The sequence below is a fragment of the Xenopus laevis genome, chromosome 2S (assembly GCF_017654675.1).
Source record: "Xenopus laevis strain J_2021 chromosome 2S, Xenopus_laevis_v10.1, whole genome shotgun sequence".
NCBI classification, from domain to species: domain Eukaryota; kingdom Metazoa; phylum Chordata; class Amphibia; order Anura; family Pipidae; genus Xenopus; species Xenopus laevis.
In genome coordinates, this window is record NC_054374.1 from 124,330,916 (window position 1) to 124,357,223 (window position 26,308).

The window sequence follows — 26,308 nt, forward strand, 5'->3', positions numbered from 1 at the left end:
ACCTTTATGGCCAGGGCGACTAGATCTTCCCAACGGGATGGAATTTCCCTGGACACCACATCAGTCTTTATACGTATCGCCAGGCCGTTGTAAAAGGCAGCGTGATACCCGTCATTGTTCCACGAAGTCTCTGCAACCAGGGTGCGGAATTCAATGGCGTACTCCGAGACTGAGCGAGTTCCCTGTTGAAGATGGAACAGGCATGCGGAGGAAGCAGTGGCACGACCCGGAGCATCAAAGACCACTCGAAGTTCTCGAACGAAGGCTCTAGCATCATCGATAATGGGATCCTCCTTCTCCCATAGAGGCGAAGCCCATTCCAGTGCCTTCCCTTGCAGACGGGAGAATATGAAGCCCACCTTGGCACGTTCAGACACGAACTGGCTGGGTGCGAGTGCAAAGTGGACCTCGCACTGGTTGATAAACCCACGGCAGGCTGCAGGATCACCACTGTAGAGTGGAGGGGCCGGAATGCGGGGCTCGGAGACGTGAAGCGGGGCCGGAATAGGTGCAGGAATAGGATCGGCGGGTGTTAAAGCCGACAGCTTAGCAAGAATGGTCTCCAGAGCCTGGCCAAAGTGAGACTGCTGTACCTCATAGGACTGCATCCGGGAAGCCAGACCACGAAGCGCTCCACCGACATCAGGCGGCGCAGGATTCTCCTCCGAAGGGTCCATGGCCCGATTATAATGTAAGGCCAAAGGCCTCAGGAGTAGTGAGGACCAAGGGAGGAAATAACAATGTCCAAGTTCGCAGTACAGATAAGGATGAAACAGAAGAATGGTCAAACAGGCAACAAGATCAGTCCAGGCAGAAGAGGTTCAAGGTCGAAGTTTTCAGGCAAGGACGGTACACAAATATCAGGAAGTTCTCAAAGAATCACACCCAGGAGTAGTAAACTAAACCTATAATGGGGCATTGAGGGAATCCCGGAGTTGCTTTAAATAGGCCAGGTTTCGGCACCAATTTTGGACACGCTGACGTCATGACGCCGACGCTGACGCACTGACGCCAGCGTCCTGACGTTGACGCACGTTCTGACGCCGGTGTCCGTTCCGACGCCGGCGACCAATCCGGGGACGGAAAGACGCTGACGTCATCGTGCTGCGACCAGTAGGATCCAGGGAGCTGCCATCTTGGACGCCATCTTGGTGAGGACTTACGGTTTTCCTTACAGGTTGTTAATGGCACATTCTATACTTGGATTAAGGTTTTTAGTGGGGTTCCTCAGGACTCGATATATGGTCCACTTTTGTTTCACTTGTGCATAAAAACTAAGGTATTTTAAGTAATGTATCAGTGTTTGCAGATGACGCAAAACTATCCAGCCCAATTAATTCCATCCAGGATGCAGCATTCTTGCAACAGGATCTTGACAAACTGTCAAAAAGAGGGGGAAAAACCCTGATTTTTTCATGTAGACATTAATGGTCCCTTTAACAATTGGAACATGTATTTTACTTTCAGGATTTTCAATAGTTTCAGGCTGTTTGCCCTGGTTTCTTTCTGTAATCTGATAAATGCCAGTTTTTCATCTGCAACTCGAAAAAGTTGCATGATTCAATCGTCAAATCAAGAAAGTCACATGATTTAAATTGTTGCACTATTTTGTCACTACTTTTACTTGCACCAATTTTTGCAAGACTAATTATCAGTAAATTAAAGGGCATGTAAAGGCAAAAAAATAAAATCCTATTTTTACTTTCTTTAATGAAAAATAAATCTATCTCCATTATACTTTAATTAAAAAATGTGTACTGTTTTTATATGAAACCGGACTGTAGTGAAATTCTCCCTTCATTTACTACTTCCCAGCCATGCAGAACTCAAGCAGCTTTGTTTATGACGATCACTAAGCAGCCCAGACCACACTGAGCATGTGCACAGTCTTAGTCTTAGCCTGTAGCAAACTTTGAAAGCATAAATTATTTGTTTGATTAGGCTTGTGTGCAGTAAGTTCATGTTTATATTTAATATACAAAATACAGCATTTCTAGACTTATTCTATTTAGACTTTACATGCCCTTTAAGGAAATTCGTGTTTGGGAGTCTGGTTGAATTTTTTTTCAATATAGTGAGAAAAAGGTAAGTTTTAGTTAATAGGCCTCTATGTGTGTAAAATATTCATTTGACAAAGACCATGCAAAGCTTAGAAGTAGAGGCAAGGAACAAAGTGTGCCATTTTAGAGAAACTGTCAGCTATCACAGCTATGGTTGTCATGCCACAGTTTTGAGACGATTAACAATAAAGTTCTTAGCAGTCCATACTAATTTCAACCCTTCCCAACCTAATCCATACCCAGGGCCGCCATCAGGGGGGGACAGGGGGGACAAGTGTCCCAGTGCAGCAGTTTTGAAAGAGCCAGCCCCCCTTGCAAGCGCCGAATCGCCCATCTTCGAAGTCCTGAACAGCCGAAATGCGGAAGTGCTGAACAGCCGAAGGACCCGAAGCCATGAAAACAGCCGAACTCCCGAAGCAGTGAAAAGACCCGAAGCTACAAAAATAGCCGAAGTCCAACGCGGCGAAAAGACCTGAAGTCACGGAAACAGCCGAAATTGAAGTCCTGAAGCGGCGAAAAGACCCAGAGTCATGAAATCCCCTGGCCACCAATGTATTATATTATATTAATATTCTATAGGCCCCTGCCACCAATGTTTTTCTAAAAAAGATTTTTTGGGGCCCCAATTTTTTTTAACTTGTAAGGGCACCAATGTTTTTTTAAAATATAACATTTTTGGGGCCCGAAATTTTTTTAACTTGTAAGGGGGGCCCTGGCACCAATGTTGTTTTAAAAAATATTCTTTGGGGCCCCAATTTTTTTAACTTGTAAGGGGGGCCCTGGCGCCAATGTTTTGTTTATAACTTATAAGGGGGCTGTGTGTGGAGGGGTTACTTTTTTAGCGCTGATGTCTGTGTGGTCTTTTAACTGTGAAGTGGAGTGGGAGGGATCTGGGGTGGGGCTTGGGTGCCAGTGTGGGTGGGGCCCTGTGATTTCTAATGGCGGCCCTATCCATACCCATAACATTATTGGAGCTAACAATTAACCATGCTAAATTACATTATTATCTAGACATCTCTCTACCGTTCAACACAATGAAACTTTGGAAATGTAATTTTGCATTTTTGTGGAATTATTCTCACTTTATAAATCTTAGTATTAAGTTAAAGCACAACATAAATGTTGTGGAAATTACTACAAGAATTGTTAAAGAAATCTGGTATTATTGGGATTCCCAATAAAGTTGAGGTCTGTAATAGGTCAAAAGGGACATATAGTTGCTAACATTCGCAATGGTTTTTGCGTTTTTTGTGCTAACGAAACATATTACATTCCCCCATTACTGAACAAGGTTATGTTATGGTAAATACCTTGCATGTGATTACATCCTCGTATTCTGATGCAGTTATCAAAAATGATGTTTGTGATTTTGTGATTTATTAGAATATGTAATAAACACTTGCTTCTTTTAGAAAACCTAAAAGTGTCAGATACAGGTTGGAGCCTATGTGCTTTATAACCCGGGCAGTGCATGTAATTGAGATGATGAAAGACAGCAGTCATGCTGCAATGAAGAAAAGAAAATTTAATGAAGGACAAAGATACAACAGTGTCTGAGCAATCATAAAGAGATAAATGAGTCCTAATACCAGTTCAGTGGTCAAAGACAGGCAGCTAGCAATGGCAGGTCAGTAAAACAGGCAGAGGGTCTTGACAGGTGGCAAACAAGGAATATCCGGTGAACAGGCCAAGGTCTGGGGCAGGCTGAATACAGAACCAAAGTCCAATAACAAGCAGAGGTCAATACCAGGAAATCATACCAGAATCAGGCAGGGAACTGGAGCGGGGGGAACAAGGGCACAAAGCGTATAACCAGGCAGGACACGAGTATGAACAGGAAACAAGTAGGGACTCAGGAAACAGAGGCAGAAATCAGGCACAGGAATCGCAGGAACCGCAGATTCACTAACCGGCGAAAAATCACCAGCGACTGCTTCGCACCCATCGCTACACTTCGCTAGGTGAAAATTGGCTCAGACAACACTAATTCTCTAAAATGCGGAGTTTCGTTGTGGGTGACTTTTCACTAGCGTTACTTCGCCAGTGCAAGCAATTCAAAGCGAAGATGCTCTAGCATTCATTTGTGCCTAGCGCAAATTCGATAGAGGTCTTGCGCTCAGGTTTGCATATTGCGGGAAATTTTAAAAACATGTCTTTATGTTATATGTTGCAGCAAATACATTACATTTCCACTGTTAATTATACATGTCCAGGGAACCTTAATAAAGACATTACAGTTGTTATAATTCCCTACACATGAGCCCATCTGACGAAAGAGGTAACGTTCAGTATAATCCGCATTTTAGTGAATTTGCGGAGTAACGTCCATTCGCCAGACAGAATTGTCGCCTGGCAATAGAGTGCTAGCGCCTATCTCTTTCTCTAGCAAATTGGCGATGTCCCTATGGGCGGCAACGCTGGCAAATTGTCGCCAGCGTTTGCCACTTCGCCCTTTAGTAAATCTGCCCCATGGGTATTAATAAGGGAGGTGATGAGAGAGAAAATAACAAATGGAGACTTAACATTGATTGTGATATTACAGACACATGGGCTTAATGAGGGAGGTGATGAGAGAGAAAATAGCAAACAGAGCCTTAACATTATGTGAAATGCTGGGTCCCAAAGTCTCCAGTTGCTCAAAAGGATAATGCACTGCCACAAAACCACACAGTTCAGAGTTCTAATAATGGCACTTCCTGACATAAAAAATAATTTAAAGGGGTCATCTGTGTGGAACCATACACTAGACTGCTGTTACTACATAAAAAGGCCCATAATGTAATTTTTGTTACAGATATTTTGTTCTCAAATTAGATCCATAAAAAGAAAGTTCTTTAAAGTTTACAGATAATTCGCATTTCAAATAAAATACTTTCAAACAATTTTGCTAAAATTCTATTCTATTGCTAAAATTCTATTTCAAAATGGGACACCGCTAATGTTGATACAAGGTTTTTATATACTGTACCTTGCACCACATTTCCAAAGATCTCTTCTCAAGCCGATTTAGGTTTGGATAATGGAGCCATCTTCTGGTGAGAGCCATTAACTAAAACCAAAAGCCTTATGACAGATGCCTATTCCAGGCTTTTAGTGTTTTCATTCACTGTACTTTGCTAGGAGTGGGATTCATAATTCATGCTCCCATGATACATGGGATGTATTCATTGCAAGTTCAAAAGGAAATTGATCAAATTATTTTTTGTGCTCGGATTAGTTGCACCCCTATTATTGCTACTTATTCTTTAATTAGTCTTAAGAGTGCTTGTATTCTTGGGATTAGATCTTAGGTTAGATCTAAGGTTTTGCTCTGTCAGAAGTCCCTTTTAGGATTCTGTAAATTTTTCAGCTTTTTCTAGATTGTTGTGCCTTATCAGATAAAAACACAAATTTACATGGTGTCTTTCTAGCCATATTAGTTTTTACGGTTTAGTTTGCCTTTAACAATCTAGCTCACGATCCCTGCAGCATTTACGGCATATATCAGAAGATGAAATGTGGTAACATTTCTTCCCAAAACAAAAATGATTATCCATCTCAGCAATACTGATGTGAATTGATGTACATTTGCTGCCTTTATTTAACTGTCCCAATTAGACTTTTAGAAGTCAACCAGTGGAAAAGGACAGATTTATTTTATCCTACTTTCATGTCAGCCTAAGAGGGTGAGCCACAGTTTTACATGAGACATCCGTAATTATAGCTGGGGCAGCCACTGTTTACTTGACCTAGTTTGTTTAGGGTTGCAAGAAATAAACTTCTTCTAAACCTTTAAACATTTTCATAATGTGTACCAATATGGTTCATACATGTGTATTTTATAACAATACTTGTGCAAATTATGTAAATTGAAAGAATTGAAGATATGGAATATCTGGTGTTGGAATTTTACTACGCTGATTAAAACTTCACTTCAACTATTATTTTGAAATGCCTCAAAAATAGCCGTATTCAATTTGATTAGAGAAAAAAAACCCTCAGAAAAAGTAGGGGAAAACTGTTATTGAATTAGAAGATACATTTATCTCACTAAATCAGTCTAAAGACTGCATTAACTATTTTCATGAAAATACTAACTGAAATATTAATTTGGACTGTTGTGTAAAAACTACAGTAAATTATGTGGTAACTTGGGCTCTCACAACAGTATTAACGTTAACTTTTTTTGGGGGGGGGGGATTGCTAGGCCACACTGAGTAAACCTATTCTGTACATTGCAGTATATTTAGTTTTAGAAATTTTATTATAAATAAATATGCCAACAATACAGGTATCACATTTAACTGGAAGCTTTGAATTACAGGGAATAAAATATTGATGGCAAACAATTCATTTGCTGGCACATGCATCATGATGTTGTAGCATCTGCAGGCGACTCATATCATGGCACAAAAGTATAGTGATGTTATCATGCCATGGCAGTGCATTTTGCTGTTTTCTTTCTCATCATCAAATTCTTAATATAGCACAGCACTTTTACTAATTTATAACAACCAGGGGTCTTACACTTATTTAACAAACAAGGCTTACAAAATAAATGTATGACAGCCACCTGCCAAAATTAGTTTTAGACTTCTGGATTATGCATGTTCTGTTAATTCAGATTTAATTACTGACTTCTACTGATGTCTCTCCATATGATGAACCTGAATTCTGATTTTTAAATCACATTTTGATATGACGCAATTATCAAAAAAACATAACTGTGCCAATTTGTCAGAATTAGTTTGACTTGTTATTTGCAATGATATATTAGCTGAACAAGCTGTTACAATGTTGCATTTAAAATAAATAACAAGAAAATTAAATACATGTTTTGCCTATTATCAAACTGTATTTATCAACTGCAAAATGTAAGAACTTATCATTTTAGTTAAATACAGAAGTTTTTCATTCATCCACGCATATACAGTATCTAGTAGAAATAAGTCTAAAGCAACTGGACTTTCTGAGCATTTTCGTTGGAAAATGTTTCACCACTTCAGTTCAGAAAGAAGCCATTTGGATGAGTGGTTAAAAGTTTTTCGAGGGAAAAACTCAGAAAGTCCAGTTGATTTCAACGTATTTCTACTAGATACATAATACTGCAGCATTCCCATACCTTGATTTCAGACTGGCTTGATCACATGAGAGTACTGACATTTTGTATCTGAACAAAATAAATTTACTTGGTTTGTGGGGATGTATTCCATCCAGCGTGGGTGCTGGTTAGTCACACCAAAACCAAAATTAGTTGAAGTTCCTGAAATATATATATAGAAAAATGGTAATAGTATCTTAACGCCTGTTGTGTTTTGAATGGATTAACTTTTAGTGGACTTACTCTGTACTTTCTGATTTGAGCTGTAACTTTTATGTATTTAAAGAATTTGCTCTACTTTGTTTATTCTTGCTCTACTTAGAAATCATTTCTTCTGTTTCTTCCTTTGATAACTTGATATTGCGATTGCTTAATGACAACCTGTTTTCTTTTTTTTTCAGTTTTAGCAATCTAGATGCAGTTTATTTGCTGACTACCACTCCTTTTCTTTCATTTTACTTCCAACTTCCAACCATTTGTTATATTTTGCACACTCTCTGCACTTTGTAAATGACCCCTACAGTCTATATGTGCAGACTATTTTGTTGCAAGAGTACTAACTTGTAGGGGATTTCGGTTAATTGTAAAGCAAACATGTCAGTTAATACATAAATGCCTACTAACATGGAAGGAAAAAGTCATATGTCCACTAGAGTGCAAATAGCCATAAAGGTACAAATAAGTGGTATGAGGACATCTACTTGTAAATAGGTAACTTTCAATACAGTTGTTTGGTGGCTATATTAAATGAAGAACACATGGGTGCCAGTCATATTTTATGTTGGCAGAATTGTCTAATATTGTCACGATCCTAATGTCACCATCAATTTGTAGACTATGAGTCCTAAAAGGTCACATAAAGTAATAAAACTTTCACAGAAGAGTTGCAAACCGGCTTAAATTAAATGTTAATCTAAGTTTGTATATCACCCAAAGTATCCAGACACCTGGCTGTCCAACTCCTCATTCACAAACCAAAGATACCACTATGATGTTGGTCCTCCCTTTACTGCTATAAAAATGAAAATGATTTCTATTTTGAAACACTTGAATTTGCTTTGAGCATTAGTGAGGTTGGGGAATGAGGTTGGGAATCAGACTTGTCTTGCAGTTGGCATTCCAATTCATACTAGGTTTTTGATTGCAGGGGTCAGTAGCTCGCATCATCCTGACAAAACTTGAAATTTGAAGATTAAAAAAAAGACAAAACTGCAAGGCAAATAATTAAAATAAAAGTTGCTGAGAATAGGCCTTACCTACACATTTAATTGGTCACCTACACATTTAATAAGAGGTCACAGAACAAGTGTTTTCAGTTTGTAAGCTCCACAAAGCAGGGAACCTTCTTCCTTTACTGGGGCATGTTTTCACCAAAGTGAAAGTCTGTCTAACTTCACCAAACTTTGTCTTAATTTGTCAGATGTCAGGCGTATAAATCATAAGTGTGCCTTTAAAAGAGAAATGTGCCAAAGTTTTTCCTGGTGTAAAATAAAGGAGTCAAAAAAGAGGCTGCAGAAGAGAAGAAAGAAGCTGCATTCATCTAGGAGGAAGAACAGCACCTGCCAAATTTTAATTTCCACTAAATACCCATGATATTTTTTTGAAAATCCAACAATGGTTTTTTTTATTAAACTTTTATAAAGGGGAGAGCCCTCATCACCAATGTTTTTTTTTTTTTATTATTTAATGGGGGGATACTAGCAACTAATGGTTTTCTAACTTGGGGCGGCTGGCCACCAATTTTTTTTAACTTGGGGGGTTGGCCACCAATGGGTTTTTTTAACTTGGGGGAAGTCCTGACTAGTGATAGATGAATCTGTCCCATTTCATCCGAATAGTTTGCGTATCGGCAAAAAATATGTGAAACTGCATCAAAGCCAATGAGCATCAAAATCATTTTGACGCAAGCTATAATTTTTATACGCGCGGCTATTTCGTCCAAATTAATTAAAGTCAATGGGTATACGAATAATTTTTATGCGAGTGACAATTTCGACAATTTTTCACAGTTTCGCGAATTTATTCTCCCATCAGTAGCCCTGACCACAGATGTTTCTTTTAGTTTTATGGTCAGGCCATGACCACCAATATTTTTTTTTAACATTGCACATTTATATGTGGAACGTTTTGATTTTTTTTGCCAGGGCTGCTTTTTACTCCCAGTCTGGCCCTACTTGTAATCTTAGTAAATTGGTACACAGACGTGAAATTATGTTGAGGATTTTCAAGAAAATGCACCAAAACTTGGCTTACTCTCCTTTTTAGTATATTGCTGATGTTGTAGCAAATTATCATTCTTGGTGAAAATATGCCAAAATACAACATTCTCCTTTAGTAAATAAGCCCATATGTCTGTCACCAAATGGCACTTATCTGCATTATTATACTTTTTGCCCTCCCTGTCTGTGCTGATCTGTATTGTAAAAATGTACAGCTCTGCAAAAACTATACATAGTAAATATAGAAATGACTTTTCTGCAGTTCTATACATTGCAACCTGTAGCTGGCATGTATAAATTACCTGTGGCTGACATGTATGCCTTACACGTAGATGGCATGCATTACAAAGAGTTCAACAGTAAACTGCTAGACCAGTGCCTTAAAGGAACAGTAACACCAAAAATTTGTCTTTTAAACGTAATAAAAATATAATGTACTGTCATGCTGCACTGGTAAAATTGGTGTTTGCTAGAAGCTCTAGAATAGTTTATATAAACAAGCCAATGTGTAGCCATGGGGGCAGCAATTCAAAGCTGAAAATGGAGAAAAGGCACAGGATCAGGGGCGCTCCGCCAATGAGACGAGTTGAGACACTCACCTCAGGAGGCAGCACCCCCCTTGGTTGCCAGGGGCGGCAAAAATGCCGCTCCTGGTAACTAAGAGCCGAATTTCCGGTTTTCAACCCGGAAATTCGGCTCTTCTAGTGCAGAGAGCGCAACTGCACTAGGCGACGTGGACCGCCCCTGACCTCTCCGGCACTGTAAAGATTAGTGCCATGGGGAGGGGTGGGGGCGGCAAAAGAAGGCTGCCTCAGGCGGCATAGTGGCAAGAATCGCCCCTGCACAGGATACACAGCAGACACAGATAAGCTCTGTAGTATACAATGGGATTCTTCAGAACGTTTGTCTGGGTATCCTGTGCTTGAATGGCTGCCCCCTACACAGCTGCTTGTTTATGTAAACTCTAGTTGTGTTTCTGAAGCAAACACCCATTACATTACACAGTACATTTCTTTAAAAAAAAAACTTTATTTTTGTGTTACTGTTCCTTAACCTTTAATATATTTCGACACTGCTAGTTGTTTCCTATGAGAGAATAGGAGGTGACAGACGGATCGTGCCTGGATACAAAGCGGGAACAGACCGCTCTGACTAAAGCGCACCAGGTTGGCTTCTTTCTCCCACCTCACGGGGGACTGTCTTAAGCAGCGCGTTTTCCTATTGGTTGAGGTAAAATGGCCCACCCCCTCTCCACGCTGCCTTTATTAGTCCCTGTAGAAAAGTGTCTGCCTGTCACTGAGGCGTAAGGTGCCATTGCAAGTGTTGGCGCTCGGTGCGGGACACCTGTTCTCTCAGTGCTCCGGTGCGGGGATGAGCCCCGGTGGGTACCTGCGTGGTGCCGCCGAGATACAGGGAGCTCCGGAGAACGCAGATCGGTCCCGTGCTGTGCCAAGGTCTGTTTACGTTGCGCTGTTCATCTTGGCACTGGCGCAAATTGTTTGCACACTTGGGCTGTTCCTGTACTTTAAGGCACAGGTAAGCATCATGGGCATTCGGGCTGATTATTTAGCTGTTAAGGGTCTTGCTTGAACCGGTCCAATAACCGGTATATACTGTATAATGCTTTATTTTCCACCTATCTCTTTCCTGGGCTTCTTTGCACTGTGCAAGTACTTTGCCTTAACTCTCTGTTATTAGTAGTGTAAATAGTTCACACTGGTGCAATTGAACTAATTATATATATATATATATATATATATATATAAATTACAGACTAGTGAATGCACCTGGCTTTTATTACCATTTAAAATTAAAACTGCTCTTGTGCTGAAGTAGCAATAATGCTGCAAATAAAAGAGGAGCGAGTCTGATACAGAGATCATTTAAAGGAGATGTAAACCTCAAAATCAACTTGTGTCAAATTCAAGAAATTGACATTTTAAGCAACTTTCCAGCAGACATTAATGGCATCTGTTTATTGCTTTTACAATTGTTTGTATCACAATAGTATGTGACTGTCCCTTTTCTACTCTGCCCCTTTTGCATCCCACTGAAGATTGGATATTAATATATAAATTGGAAAGACACTCAAAATCAGCATATTCCATCTCGCTAGGGAAAGTGTTATGTTTGGGTGTACATTCCATGTAAGCATGTTTCTTTGGAGACTGGGGAAATGGATAAACCCCAAAAAATGTCATTATGACCCATTCTCTCTCCAGTGTTTAGAGCACCAAGTTAAGATACAATGGTACTTTATTATGTTATTGTTTTCGTTTCTAATGCAAGGCAGTTTGCACATACATCAGGGCTGTGCCCCATGTTTCTATGCTGCAGTGTGGAACTGAAGGGCATGATGCCAGCCTGCTAGCACTGCTTGACATGAATGATCTGCTCAGGATCTGTAAGATATGGTTAGTTTTGGCTTATGGTTGTTGCAAATATGTATCTACATACTTACTTCAATGCTTTCCCTGTAACCATAGGGTGTGTAGGTTCCTTCTTCCTCCGGTTTTCTCTGAACTACTATTTGGCTACTCAGCTCATGATCACACACCTTTCTTCTTTCGTATTAAGCCCTTTTCTGAAAACTGAGTGATTTGAAAACATTGGACTTTTTGCGAAAAACTTTTTGCAGTGCTCTTAACCAGTATGATGGGTTCTGGTGACTGGGGAGCTCACTGCTTTTTCCAGGTGTGCTCAGATTTAAGCACAGATAACCACAACCTTTGTAGTACAGAGACAGTGGTGTATGTCCTAGTGTCAGGAATATTGAGTAGGTAGGGAAAAATTAGTTTCACCATGTTTATTATATGGTTAGGTAAGAGTTATGGTTAGATAAATGCATATTATTTGCCTTGCTTATACCTAGGATAGCGGAGAGGTACTGTAAAATGTAACAAAGCAGGATAATGCAATTTAAAGGTGAAGGAAAAGCTATTTACTTGGGGTGCCAAAAAGGTGCCAAGTGATTTTATATAATTACCTGACACCCTGGGCCAGTGCTCCGATCAGGAGATAACTGCACGGCCCAGGGTTCTTCTAGCGAGCACCACAGAGCGATCTGCATCCTACTTCTATTCTATTGCGCATGTGTCTGCCCAGGGAAATTTGAAGAAAGAAGAAGAAGAAGGAAGCCGATCACTCTGTGGTGCTCGCTGGAAGAACCCCCGGAACCAGTTCCGTTTTCTCCCTATAGGAGCACCGGCCCATGTGTGAGGTAAGTATATACATTCACTTAGAGGTGCTTAACTTTTGGCACCCCCACGTAATTAGGACTTTCCTTCTCCTTTTACCAAATTTACTGTCATAATAGGGCAATTAATTAAGAAAATCAGTCTTTGTAGCTTAAACTTTGTGTTCGGACCAAAAAAAAGGTCCCCATGCTGTGTTGGGTGGGTTCCCATGATCTCCTTTACTAAAATGAGATGTCTTCCAATGACAGACAGTCTGTCAGATATTCAGTCATTTCTAGAAATCATATTGCTTTTATCTGCACTATTGTAGTCATTCATACCAACTAGTCAAAGATTTGCTGCCTTCCTCAGACTGATCAAAGCTAATTGCTGTCTTATGTGGACAATCAAAAGATACAAACAAACAAACAGTAATCTTAGTTTTTATTGAAGCAAATACTGTGGCAAAGATATATTGTTAAGTACATTACACACACAAATAAATGTATAGTAATAGCCAGTTTCAATGGAGAGTGATTGCTTCTCAATCACGTTTTAATGTCTATAAAAATCAAATGTTGCAATAAGATTTTTCTGGGTGTGAGCATCTCTTAAAATGCATGTTTTGGCAATGGTGAAGAAAGTGAAATGGCCACTTTAGCAGTAATAATACCAATTGTTTTATTTCCACGCAATAATTATTTCTTGGTGGTGGGGAATTGTATGAGTTTAGTTTAAACTTTGAATATATTCTTTGTTAACTCATTTTAGTAGAGAAACATAACTATATTTATAGCAGGGATTCATGTCCGGATTCAGTTTGGGTTTTTGTCTGCAGGACTACATTTAGAAGTCCTTTATGAGGTGGCCCAGGAAAACCATTTTAATTGACATAAGCCCAGGGATAGGCCAAGTACTGTATGTGGATACCGTGGCTGGAACAATGAATCTCCAAGCATAACTCATGCTAGCCCATGGGATGAAATGTGTGCCGGCTGATCTAATTGCACAAGTTCATTTTTTATATAGTTAACCAACTATATGTGGTTAACACTATTTTCTTTAATAAATGTGTTGTTTTCTTTATGGATATAGGATGCTGTATAAGTCAGTGACATCTGACCTCTCTTACTTAAAATCCTGGTGATGTGAGATAAGTTCTCAGTACATAAGGGTATGAGGCAACAGTTGTTCCCAGTTCTTACAGCAGCAAGTCTGCACTGAACAACCACAAACAATTTGGACAATTGGTGGCATTTTGTAAGATTTTGCTGGCAACAATTATACTTGCTTATGTTAAACCACAAGAAAACCAGCCTTGGGATATGAGGAACTGTGAAAAGTCTTTGTTTGCTTTAACCTTCTAATTTTTATAAGAAACAGGTGTCTTTTCTATTGTAGTATACCGTCTGAAAATAATAATGCCTTTTATCTCATTGGGTAATTTTAAATGTGTCTTTGTAAACGTTACAACAACATTTTACATAAATGTAATTCTAGGCAACTTTTAATTCTACATTCATTAAAGAGATACAAAGGTAGGATGACTCCCCCCACTCCATCATATAACTGATATAGTTGATGTATTATTTACAGTTATGTGGTTACTGTTATACCTATAGGAAATCATTTAAAGGAGTGGTTTCAAGTGAATTGCCACCATAATTAAAATGTGGCGATCTAAGACTAGCCAGTCTCCCACAGGGGAAAGTTGTATTTACATCTTCAGGCTGGTTTCCTCTGTGTGCATGAGAAGGAAGTGGTAAATGAAGTTTTTAAAGGCAGATAAATGATGCTCCTCATTTTAAAAACAAAAATAACAGTTGAAAAACCACTGGGCTTCTTCTGTATAATGCCTTCTTGCTTCTTTATTTCCCCCTTCATAATTGTAACCTTTGAAGAAGTGATTGAAAGAATATTTACACTGGGGAATGCCGTATGTCGAATTTTGGGTTTTAATGGCAAAGATGTTAAAACAGAAATAATAATAAGTGTAAATCATGTGCTACAAATAAAACCGAACAGACATTGTTCAGAAACAAGCACTGGACTGTGTATCATTTTGTGTATCGATTTCAGTAAGAACAATGTATAGTGAGTGGCTTCTCACCCTGGATTTATGCTTGAAATGTAATATATGACACTGGGGCTCATTTACTAACTCTTAATTGACTTGCAAGGGCAGCAGTAACCCCATAAACAAGTGCTCTCTAACTGAGCCCTAAGAAGAGTGAGTTTATATCCCTTAATGCCCTATCTCCTGCCTCCTATCTCACTATCTCATTGCCAAAGTCAAGACAAAAGAATGAACATCTTTTAATAGTTAATTGCTCTTATTATTTTATCACTTTTTTTTATTTTTTTAAATCATTAATTCAAACTACTGGGTGGTTTCTAGTTTTAGAATGTCAGGGAAAATGTAATGTGACAAAAGTTTGACCAGTGGGGAAAAGCACAGTTTTAGCAGTTACTTTTGATAAATCTGGCTCAAAGTTTTGAAACTTGCACTTTTAGGGGGACCTGAGCCTAATGCCTGAACTCCATTGCTGGGAAGCAATTGTAAAGAAGAGAGAACATGGGCATACAAAAGATTCTTCTGTGCAAGAAGACCTCATGTTATGTGAAGGAATAAAGCAGGCATTCAGCACAGCAGTTGAAAAGGTAATCCTTATTTTGTGGCAATTTCCATTGTAAATGCTTAACTAAACATCAGAAAAGATTATTTTGGCATATGTTATAGTTATCATTTTCCCAATAGCTGTAAACTATTAAATACTGTAAACAAGAGGTTCCCAAAACTGTAAAGCTTGAATCCCAGTATGAAGGCCAGGTAGAGTAAATTTGGGATGAAAGCTTATTGACTCCATAAAGATCTGTATGTCGGTTAGGGAGATATTTGCATGAAATAAAGTGAACTAGACTCACTCTAAAAATCACCAACTTGTGAAAACGATATACTTTCGGACCTGCTATTATCCAAACTGGGATAAAAAGTAAATAAGTACATTATTAACCTAAATAAAAACAGTGCTCCCATAAAATTAAAGACACCTTGGGGTTATGCAATAAAATACACTGTTTGCCCAGGAGCATTAACCTATAGCAACCAATCAGCAGGTAGCATTGACTGGCCATCTGTTTAAAAGTAAACCTCTTTATTAGGTGCTATGGGTTATTGCTCCTAGGCACATGTATCAAAATCAAAAACTCACCAATGTTCTAGTCTTTCCTACGGGTTTTTTGGATGTCTTTATCAAATAGCGAGTTCAAATTTTCACCCATTGATAAACACAATTCTAAAAATCCCATAGAAATTAATAGAACATGGATGAGTTTTTATTTATCAAGCTCTAAACTCACATTTTGATAAAGCTGCTCCTTATAGTGTATTTTATTACCTATGGGGGCTTATTTATTTCCATTTAAACATATATGATAAAATATATACTGTTACTTTAGGTAAATACTTAAGTCCAAAACTATGTTTGTAAAGCATCACACAGTTAATTTTTTCTCCACTGCTTTTGCTTTTAAAATATTCTATCTCCTCCTCAAGCTAAAAGCTCCAGCTTCCACAATGCCTTGTATTCTCTGTAATAGACCTGAGAAGGAGAATCACAAACGTTTGCAAACTATTATGGTAATTGTAATCATGGCTAGAGGAGAGCTGGTTGTGTTTTTAGTCAGACAAGATACTGCTTAAAGGGATTCTGCCATGATTTTTCTGGTGTAGTTTTCATTCCCGAACCAATAAGTGTATTTTTTTTTTAGTTGTAATATTGGTGTATAGGCGCCATCTCGGGTCATTTTGCAGGGTCATGTGTTTTTAGAAAGAGCCACTGCTTTCTGACAGGATATTGTTTCTCCTACTCAATATAATTGAAGTAGTTACAGTGGGACCTGGATTCTTACTATCGAGTGCTGTTCTTAGATCTACCAGGGAGCTGTTATCTTGTGTTAGGGAGCTGCTATCTGTTACCTTCCCATTGTTCTGTTGTAAGGCTGCAGGGAAGGGGTGATTTCACTCGAATTTGCAGTACAGCAGTAAAGCGTGACTGAAGTTTATCAGAGCACATGACTAGGGTTTTCTGGGAAATTGACAATATGTTTAGCCCCATGTCAGATTTCAAAATGAAATATAAAAAAATCTGTTTGCTGTTTTGAAAAATGGATTTCAGTGCAGAAGTGTGCTGGAGCAGCTCTATTAACTGATGCGTTTTGAAAAAAACATTTTTTCCCATGACAGTATCCCTTTAATATATTGGTAGTCAGTTGTCCTCCAGCCAAACCTCAATTTTCTACAATGCCTTGCATTCTCTTTGATTAACAGGTATTGTCGGAACTGTAGTCTCGGCAAGGTACTGCTTCAATTAGAAATACAATTACAAATAATTTTGAAATAACTGAACATTTTAATTGGAAACAATGTTACTGGAAAATAGTTTTAATTGTCTACATTTTCTATTGTACAAAAAAATGATTTGACATTATGTTTCACTTTTTGTTCTAAAGCACTGCAGGTTTATATTTAAACTGATATCTTGTGGATAGGGCCTATTAAGATAGAATACTAATCTGCCTTTTGGTTTCTGGGGTGTTAAAACTCAGACCTGCTGAGTTCATGTAGCAGATGTCTTGTTTAATAATCTGCAGATTCAGATTTTTTGATGTCTTTTCCCACACAAGAAATTTTCGTGAACATTTATTGATAAATAGGAGGGGGAAGTCCTTGAGGACTTGGTCAGAGCGGTTTTCAGAAAATAGTGAGAAAGTTTCGGATTTTGATAAATAACCCCCTTGGTGTTCATCAATATATAAAATAAATAGCAGCCAAAACAAACTGGCTCATTGAGTGTCTTGCTGAGAGCTGTGTTCCCATGCTCACGCCAAAACACAATTTCTTTCATAGGTTTATATCATATATATTTATGTTAGCACTGTCACTTCTCTTTGACATATAGCCATACATTGATATTGCCTGTTCAGTATCCGTCATTAATACGTGACCATATACACATCCATATTTGGATCAAAATGGGACCACAGCTAATTTTTTATAATGTTGATATTTGTTATATTACATAGCACAGGTATGACTCCTAAAATCTGGGTTATTTGCTTCATAGTGATGACAAGATTTTTGTGGTAAACTGTACCATTGTGGTTACTTGTGTGAAAGTGAAGCTTTGCCAGCAGTTCTACGTCATAACTGTTCGTTCTTTTAACATATCGTTCATTGATTAACAAAGAAAATGGCTAAAATAGTTCTATACAGTTTCTCATTGTTCCAAAATTTAGTCCTGATAAATGCCAGAAGCACAAGACTGCATGATCTTATTTGTTGAACTGCCGTGAATCCATCTGTCATTAGGAAGATCCGTTACTAGTTGCGTTACATGTGCCTACGATCAGCAATATTGAATGACATTTCAGAAGGGATATTAATCTTGCTATAGTAAGCGTGAATTCTGTTCCTCTATAGCCTTTCTATCAATCTGCTACACCTACTTGTTCAAAGTTCTGTTATTCATCTTCGGGTCTCTAGCTTTAGAAGTACATCTCATGTGTTTTGATTGTGACAACTCCTTCTGACCCTGGACAAATTACGTCTGTTGCCCCAGCACATTAAGGGGCCCATTTACTTTGCTCGAGTGAAGGAATAGAATAAAAAAAACTTCAAATTTCGAATGTTTTTTTTTGGCTTCTTCGACCATCGAATTGGCTACTTCGACCTTCGACTACGAGTTTGACTTTGAATCGAACGATTCGAACTAAAAATCGCTCAATATTCGACCATTCGATAGTCGAAGTACTGTCTCTTTAAAAAAAACTTCGACCCCCTACTTCACCGCCTAAAACCTACCGAGGTGCAATGTTAGCCTATGGGGAAGGTCCCCATAGGCTTTCTAACAATTTTTTGGTCGACTAAAAATCGTTCGATCGATGGATTAAAATCCTTCTAATCAATTGAACTATTTGCGGTAAATCCATATTCGAAGTCGAAGGATTTACATTCGGCAGTCGAATATCGAGGGTTGATTAACCCTCGATATTCAACTATATGTAAATCTGCCCCTAAGTTTAATAGGAGAAAAGACCTGTAAAAGTAATTCCCCTTCCCTCAACAATTTTGTATTTTATAGAATATCTATGTGCATTACTATTATGTTAACTACTGTACATGTCAGTTTCTTAAAAACAATTTATTTGATTTCTTGTATTGAAAATATAGTTTAATATATCAATGTCATTTTTCCTATAGGAACTGCATGGACTCCTTTCCAGCAAACAGTTCCAAGTAGGAAATGGTAAGAAAGAAAAACAACATTTATTTATTTTTGCTGAACTGCAAATGAGTAAATTTATCTGTAGGACAGAGGATTGGCACATTCTCAATGTAAAATTCAAATACAAAATTGTGTACAACTGCCTAAATTAACATGCAGTGCACCAAAGAACAAATGTGCCACTATCTCCAGAGCTTTGGCAGAGGGACTAATAATCAGGTTCAGAGTTTATTACTTAAAAATGCAGATACACATGATTACTGTGACCGTATCTGAACATTCGGTAAACCATAAATGGATAAAACAAAATAAAAATACTAAACTGAGATTTTAATTTATTTTCAGCTAGAACTGAGGCACGGTATGGTACACGGAACAACAGCTGGCCAGTTGCTCATCTTACCGTTGGGAGTATAACACCTATTAACAGTAAGTTTATATATACCTAAGCTTTTCATGTACAGTCTGAGTGCAGTATAGAAATGACTGTTTGTTTTTAAAAATCTTTCTCAGCTTAAGTATTATTCTCAAGTGTTTCCTTGCATTTGCTTTATTTTGCTTCCAAAGAAAATGGGATTTTGTTGACTTGTGCAATCATATTTGACCACCCAGTCTTAAGGCTTTTTTGTGTACAAAGTGCCCCCAGCAACATCACTTGTCCAAAACTGTTACATGAGTTAACCAAACCATAAGATGTCTTGCCAGAAACTCATGGTTTCTTTTTTGTATTTTTCTTTAAATATGTAATTTTTGCATGCTGAATTCAATTTTCCATCCTAGATAAATATTGAATCCACAACCACTTGCCCATTTGCTGTGTCAAAGCATTTCTCATACAGTATGTGTTTTTCCTTCTCCTTTCTTTGTCTTCTCTTAACTCTTTAAGGTCATATTAATCTTATTAGTAATCTGAAAATATTAACAGTATTTGTGGTTTTAATATTTTTCCACAAAATACACTATTAAGCACTATGGTAAAAAACATGTCCACTATACATTCACACTGCTTGAATGCCTTGTAACACTTCCTAAATTGCTTATCCAATCTCTTACTAGCCATACTCTGATCATTATTCCATATTTAGTTAGCATTATACAGTTTGGATTTGAAGGACACATTCTGTTTTTAATTGTGAGTGGTTTTGTTTTTTTTTCAATATGTAGCCATTATTGGGGAATATAAAGCTTGTGTGAGGGTCAAGGGAAATTTTCAAAGAGAAGCAGATGAGAATATCATGATGGGAAGGGAAAGAGCTTTGGGTTTTGAGCAAATTCATTTCTTAGGATGGAAATTTAAAGATGCCGTAAAATTGTAAAGTGTTTTCAAATATTTTGGGGTTTAAATATTGATTTGGATGGAAAAAATAACCATGAGAAGTAGGGGTGCATCAAATCGACTTTTTTGAATTCGGCCAAAACCCCCGAATCCTTTGCGAAAGATTTGGCTGAATACATATTCAAATGGAGAAACCATTTTTTGCTTCCTTGTTTTGTGACCAAAAAGTCATGTGATTTCCCTCCCCTCCCCTTATTAGCATATGTAAATTAGGATTTGGTTCAGCCAGGTAGAAGGATTCGGCCGAATCCTGCTTAAAAAGTCTGAATCCGGGCCGAATCCCGAACCGAATGCTGGATTCAGTACATCCCTAATGAGAAGGAACCTTATGTTTTCCACTAGGAATATAAAAATCGGCAAATTTGTTAGGATCTCAGAAATAAACTCCATTGTTTAAACAAAAGATTTGCATCAAAGTTACTGAATCCGGTATCATAGCAAATGTTAGCTCTGTGAGACTTCTACGCAACCCAAAATAGTTCCTACAAGGCTTATAAATAGTTATTTTAAATATTTAAATGGTATAGAATTTTTAAAGAAAGGCACCTGCATGATAGATTGCAAAACATAATATTGATAAAAACTACAACATTCCTGCCCTGGTATAAGCCAGAAACATAAGAGCATCCTGAAGGATTTCCAGCAGGAACATTTTAGTTAGCAGAGGGTAAACATTTAACTTTATATCTTGCTGCTATGGTCAGTGGTGTAACTAGATTTTACTGGGCCCCACAGCAAGTTATTTTTCAGGCTCCCAAAATATCTAGAGATTGACCTGTTTTACCAATATGTATTCAAATTGTATATGAATTAGGGCCTCATGGGAACCCTATATCTCCTGGGCCCCCCAGCAGCCGCAAGGTCTGCTTCCTCTGTAGTTACGCCCTTGGCTATGGTTCACATCATCCATTATCCATGGTTTTTTAAACGATGTGCCATACTTGCATACTTTCCCATTTCATTGCAGAATTGTTCACTGTACTTGGTAAGTTGATAAATGTATCTGCTCTCCTTTGATATTGTACTTTAGGCTAATAGTTGAAACCAAGTATATTCTACAGTTAATAGATATGACATGTACTGACTCGTCTATCTCCTCTGCTTTATTAAGGTGAACAATCAAAGGTGAACCTTACATCCTGGAATTTCAGAGAAGGTTGGGCAAATTTGAGAAATATAAAGTACCATAATGGAAAGCTGGAAATCTTACAAGATGGCTATTACTTTGTATATGCAAATCTCTGCTTTAGACACCATATACTTAAAGGAAAAGAATACAGAGACAAGGCTCTGCAGCTTATGATATACATCTGTAAAGCAACAAATAACAGGAGGCCTTATGAAACGCTAATGAAGGGAGGGAAAACTGCCATTTGGTCAAACAATTCAGTCTATCACTTTTATTCTGTATATCAAGGAGGGGTTTTTAAGTTACATGCTGGTGACGAGATATTCATCCAAGCTTCATATTTAGAACTGTTGGACCCAGCTCAAGAAGCAACATATTTTGGGGCTTTCAAGATCCATAGCCTGGACGTTTAATTATTTTCTTATTCCAGATGTAGGACTAAAGGGAGCTGAATAAAAATGTGATGTTCTCTTCTTACTTTATTTACTGCAAGAGTGACAGCCACTGCTTTGTAAAGGTTCACTAACACTGTTTTAATTTATCCTCTCTGGTCAGATGAGATTTTCATGACCGTTTATTTAAAGGAGAACTAAACCCTAAAAATGAATATTGCTAGAAATGTCTTACCATATATATTGAACTTATTGAAAGAGCCTAAAGGTTCAGCATCTCTATAATTATAATGATTCATTCCTTAAAAGTTGTGACAGAGTTTGCCATCTTGGATTTTGCTAGGAGTGTCTGTAACACGCACATGCTCAGTGTGCTTTGAGCAGCTGTTGGGAAGATAAGCTTAGATCATCAAAAATCAAAAAATGAGGTCTGTCTGTCACATAAGCTGATGCTGCAGGGCTGACATGTACAAATAACTATTTATTAATTAGCTTCAGCCTTATATTGTGACCGTTATATTGTATATATTCACTATATTGTGAGTCAGCACTATATTGTAAGTGACAGCAGCATAGAACATGTGCAGTGAATCAGAACAGAAGATGGGGTATTCGTTGGGTAATCCTTGGAGGAAAAGAATTGCTAAAGGGTTGTGGTTGCCTTGAACCACTATACCAAAACATAATGCACAACATTCCTGTCCTACTTCTTTAGTTAAGCTTTAATTCTCCATTAATTAACAAAATAATTACTTGTCCACCTATTCAATTTTTTAAATTTCATACTTCTTAAATATACCGTTATGGGTCCTGTTATCCAGAATGCTCAGGATCAGGGGGTTTTCCAAATAAGGGATTTGGATCTCCATACCTTAAGTCTACTAAAAATAATAATTTAAATATTATTTCAACTCAACAGGTTTGTTTTGCCACCAATAAGGATTATGTTTATTTTAGTCGGAATCAAGAACAAGGTACTGTTTCATTATTGCAGAGAGAAAATAAAATATTTTAAACATTTTCATTTGACTACAATAGAGTCTATGGGAGAGGGCCTTTCCATAATTCAGAGCTTTCTTGATAACCGTTTGTATAGATGAGAAGAAATTGTTTAATCTGGTTGGATATTAGTCAAACTAGTGCAAAGTTGCACCAGTTACCCATAAAATCCGAGGAAATGTTTGTTTTCATTTTAAGCATAACATTTTACAAATATATATGTGTTAAAGTGCCTTGAGAAATAGGGATTTTGCCAACATGATTTTATTAGTTTTGTGTAATATTAGGTGTTCTTTATGTACCTTAAAATTCAGGTTGGTCCTAAGATACTTGTAATCTAATACCATGTCTCCCGCTAGGAACTTCCACCAGAAGAACTCAATGTGTACTTCTAAACATACTGTCACCTGTGCATCTTGTTTTTATGGAGATGTTCTTGTAATAATTTACATCTCATGGCACAAGGGTCAGTCACTTAGGAGTCATCTCAAAGCTTCATAAAAGCCACTTGTATTTTTTACATTCTGTGCATTTTAGAAAATAGCATGCAACTTTGTAGAGAACAATGTTTGATAATACAGAATTTTACTAATCTTTATATTTTCTTTTTAATGCTTTATTTATTCATGCTGGCATGAATTTTCTATGTAGATGGCTGTCCTTAAAGGGCACCCCACCTCTGTTTATTTTTAACCTGCCCATTTTCTGCACTTAAGTCAGACAAAATGGTGATTAGCTGGGCTACAGTTCCGACGGTTGCCTAAAAAGTTATTGCAATCTTATGTTTCTATTTCAGTACATTTCATTGTGAATAAATGTGTATATATTTGAATCTCTGATTTTGCACAGAAGAAATGGCCTTTAATGGATCATATGGGCACACCCTTTCCCCAGTGAAACAAATGGTGCCCAATGTCTATTACTTGATTTATAAACTGCATTCCATCTGTGTGCTTTTCTTTATTGAATGTACCAAAACGGCAAAAAATCCCAGATTGTTTCTTTTTTTAAAAAGTATACTACTTTTTAAAAAATCTTGTTAATGTTATTAGACTATAAGAATATATATATCAGTTTGGTCTCAAACTAAAGTCTGCTGGGAAGGCATGTGAATGCTCATTTTGCTTCTTTATTGCTAAAGTATCTATACGGCAGTAGCCATTATATTATTTATATGTTAATATGTATCTCTTTCTTTTACCAAGCAGCTTTTTTCAGTAGAAACAACTCCATCCTATAGATCAGTGGTCTTTATTGGTCTTAAGGTGGCCATAGACGCACCAATAATATCGTACAAAATGAATTTTAGTATATTCAGTGTGTGTGTATGGCAGCAGATGACCTGACCGATATCAGCAGAAGCCTGGGATATGGGTTGGCTCGCAGAAAATTTTGAACGGGCGCACTTGAAGGTATCTGAACATCGGCCATTGTAAGTGCTGAATCGTCAGATACAGGTAGAATGCTATTGTTTCTATGTGTATATCTGATGATTCAGCTCTGCAATTTCTTGGAAAGATCTTCAGTGTAAAAATAAGAACTGGGTCAATAGATAGGCTGTGCAAAATACAACATTTTTCGAATATAGTTAGTTCGGCTGAAATGTAATCTGTAAAGGCTGGAGTGACTTGATGTGTAATATAAAAACAGAACACTAATCAGTCACCAATCAGTGACTTGAGGGGGGATCACTTGGCACATAACTGTTGCTTTTGAATCTGAGCTGAGTGCTAAGGATACATTACAAACTCACCGAACAGTTATGTGCCATGTGGCCCCCCTTAACTCAGAGTTAGAGAGCTGAAAAACAGGAAGTAGTGTTCTGGCTATTATGTTACACATCCAGTCACTCCAGCCTTTATACGTTACATTTTTGGCTAACTAACTATATTAGATACATTTTTCATTTTGCACAGCCTGTCTATTTACCCAGTTTTCATTTTTACACTGAACTGTTAAGGTGGGCATACAATATAAGATCTGCTCATTTGACAAGGTGATCTGTGTCCAATGTGACCACCAACACACAGTTCCAAATTAGGATGATGTGACTTTTTGGTCTAGTGGTGAAACTATTGGATCATACCAATTTTACCCAGGGTTTTGGCCATGGGAGATCTGTTAGGAGAAGATGGCATCTATGCACCAATGCAGTCCTTGTCTGAATTTCTAACCTGCCTGATAGATATTGGTCAAAACATCAGGAAGGCCATCTACATGGGCTGAGAAGCTACAGACTTGCTCTGGAGGAGTAGAGTAGAAACCTTTTATCGGCCGCCTTTAAAATGAGAAGTTGGCTATATTTGATGATTGGAATACTTTTTCTTATTAGTTAAGCCTGTGGTGCTTCGCAATGTACCGGTGCTTATTCATTTAGTAGATTGTTACAATGTTACACCTCAACGTATTCTTTGTATAAGCTATGTGTCACTGTGTATAAAAAAAATAGTCAGATGATGACTTGTATACTTTTTTTTATATATTAAATGCATTTTTTCAGCACATTACACTTGTGGTATGGATGTGAACTGAATATTTAGAGTTGTACGGCACCTGGACAACCAATGTAGTCGTTCGAGAACGTTTTCCACAAATGACACCATAATTGTTCTAGTTAATTCACTCATATAGTAGGTGGAATTGGAACTTTTTTTTACAGATAATTTTCATTCTTCCCCTTAATGTACATGTATTGTAAGCAGTATCACTTGTTTGTATGGAACTGAACCGTAGCTTTAATTTCAAACCAAACTCTTGCCCTTCAGTATTACTTTAGCTATTACTTTTGTGTTCATTTATAGATGCATATTTTAGTTTTTTTTATTTTATAGCTTTGGGTAGTGAACTTCCTTTTTTTTTTATACCATGCATGTACAGTACAGTCTTAAAACTGTCTGTGTCAAGAACATTTCACATAAAATATTTAATTTTTATTACAGTATGTTGTATATTGTGTCCCTTTTTATATGTACAGATATTTAAACTTTGTGCACATTGTACATATTTTTGGTACTAGCAGCTGTTACAATGTTTATATTAAAAAAAAATAATATATTTCGTTAAAATGTCTTATTGTCATTTTTTTTAACAAGATGACTGTCTGAACAGAACAAATGTTAAACCTCATTGACTAGGGACAAAGACAAGAAGAAAAAACTAGACATGGTTACTATGGTTAATGCAGAAGCTATTGTTACATTACCAGTTACATCATTAAGTAAAAAATGTCTATTATACATTCAACAATGGTATCAGTCCATCAGTTACTAAAAATAAACTATTTCCTGGCAACAAATGTCTTTTTTTTATGAGATGTTTCATTCCATAGTTCTTTTGAGGGCCATGAATGGCATTTGATCCCATGTTTATCTTCTTGTATAAGAATTAAAACAATTTTTATTCTACACAGATTATCTGATATATAAATATGTGCCCTAAAGACCCATTTAAAAATTTTAAACCAGCCCTGTGGTAACATTGCAGATTATAGAACTATAGTTCATTTGAAACACATACTAACTTTATTAGTTCAGGGTAATATTACATTTTTTCACTACAGGCATTGGATCTGTTATCTAGAAACACATAATCCAAAAAACTCTGAATTACAGAGGCTGTATCCCGTAGACT

The 26,308-nt window shown here is 37.4% G+C and overlaps 1 protein-coding gene across 1 annotated transcript; it reads left to right on the forward strand.

Annotated features, from left to right (window-relative positions):
• The first annotated feature begins 10,627 nt into the window (after nucleotides 1-10,627).
• On the forward strand, nucleotides 10,628-25,966 carry tnfsf11.S (TNF superfamily member 11 S homeolog). The gene is made up of 5 exons (XM_018249940.2): nucleotides 10,628-10,895; nucleotides 15,050-15,196; nucleotides 18,798-18,843; nucleotides 19,168-19,251; nucleotides 21,270-25,966. Exons 1-5 carry the CDS (start codon nucleotides 10,731-10,733, stop codon nucleotides 21,698-21,700), a joined length of 873 nt encoding a protein of 290 aa, XP_018105429.1. The 5' UTR covers nucleotides 10,628-10,730; the 3' UTR covers nucleotides 21,701-25,966.
• Nucleotides 25,967-26,308: the final 342 nt, after the last annotated feature.

Bases quoted from the DNA above. Each gene is read 5' to 3' on its own strand.
- tnfsf11.S (XM_018249940.2), top strand. From the start codon at position 10,731: ATGAGCCCCGGTGGGTACCTGCGTGGTGCCGCCGAGATACAGGGAGCT. The intron at 10,896-15,049 runs GTAAGCATCATG...TTGCACTTTTAG, and splicing joins TCCTGTACTTTAAGGCACAG to GGGGACCTGAGCCTAATGCC. The intron at 18,844-19,167 runs GTAAGAAAGAAA...ATTTATTTTCAG, and splicing joins ACAGTTCCAAGTAGGAAATG to CTAGAACTGAGGCACGGTAT.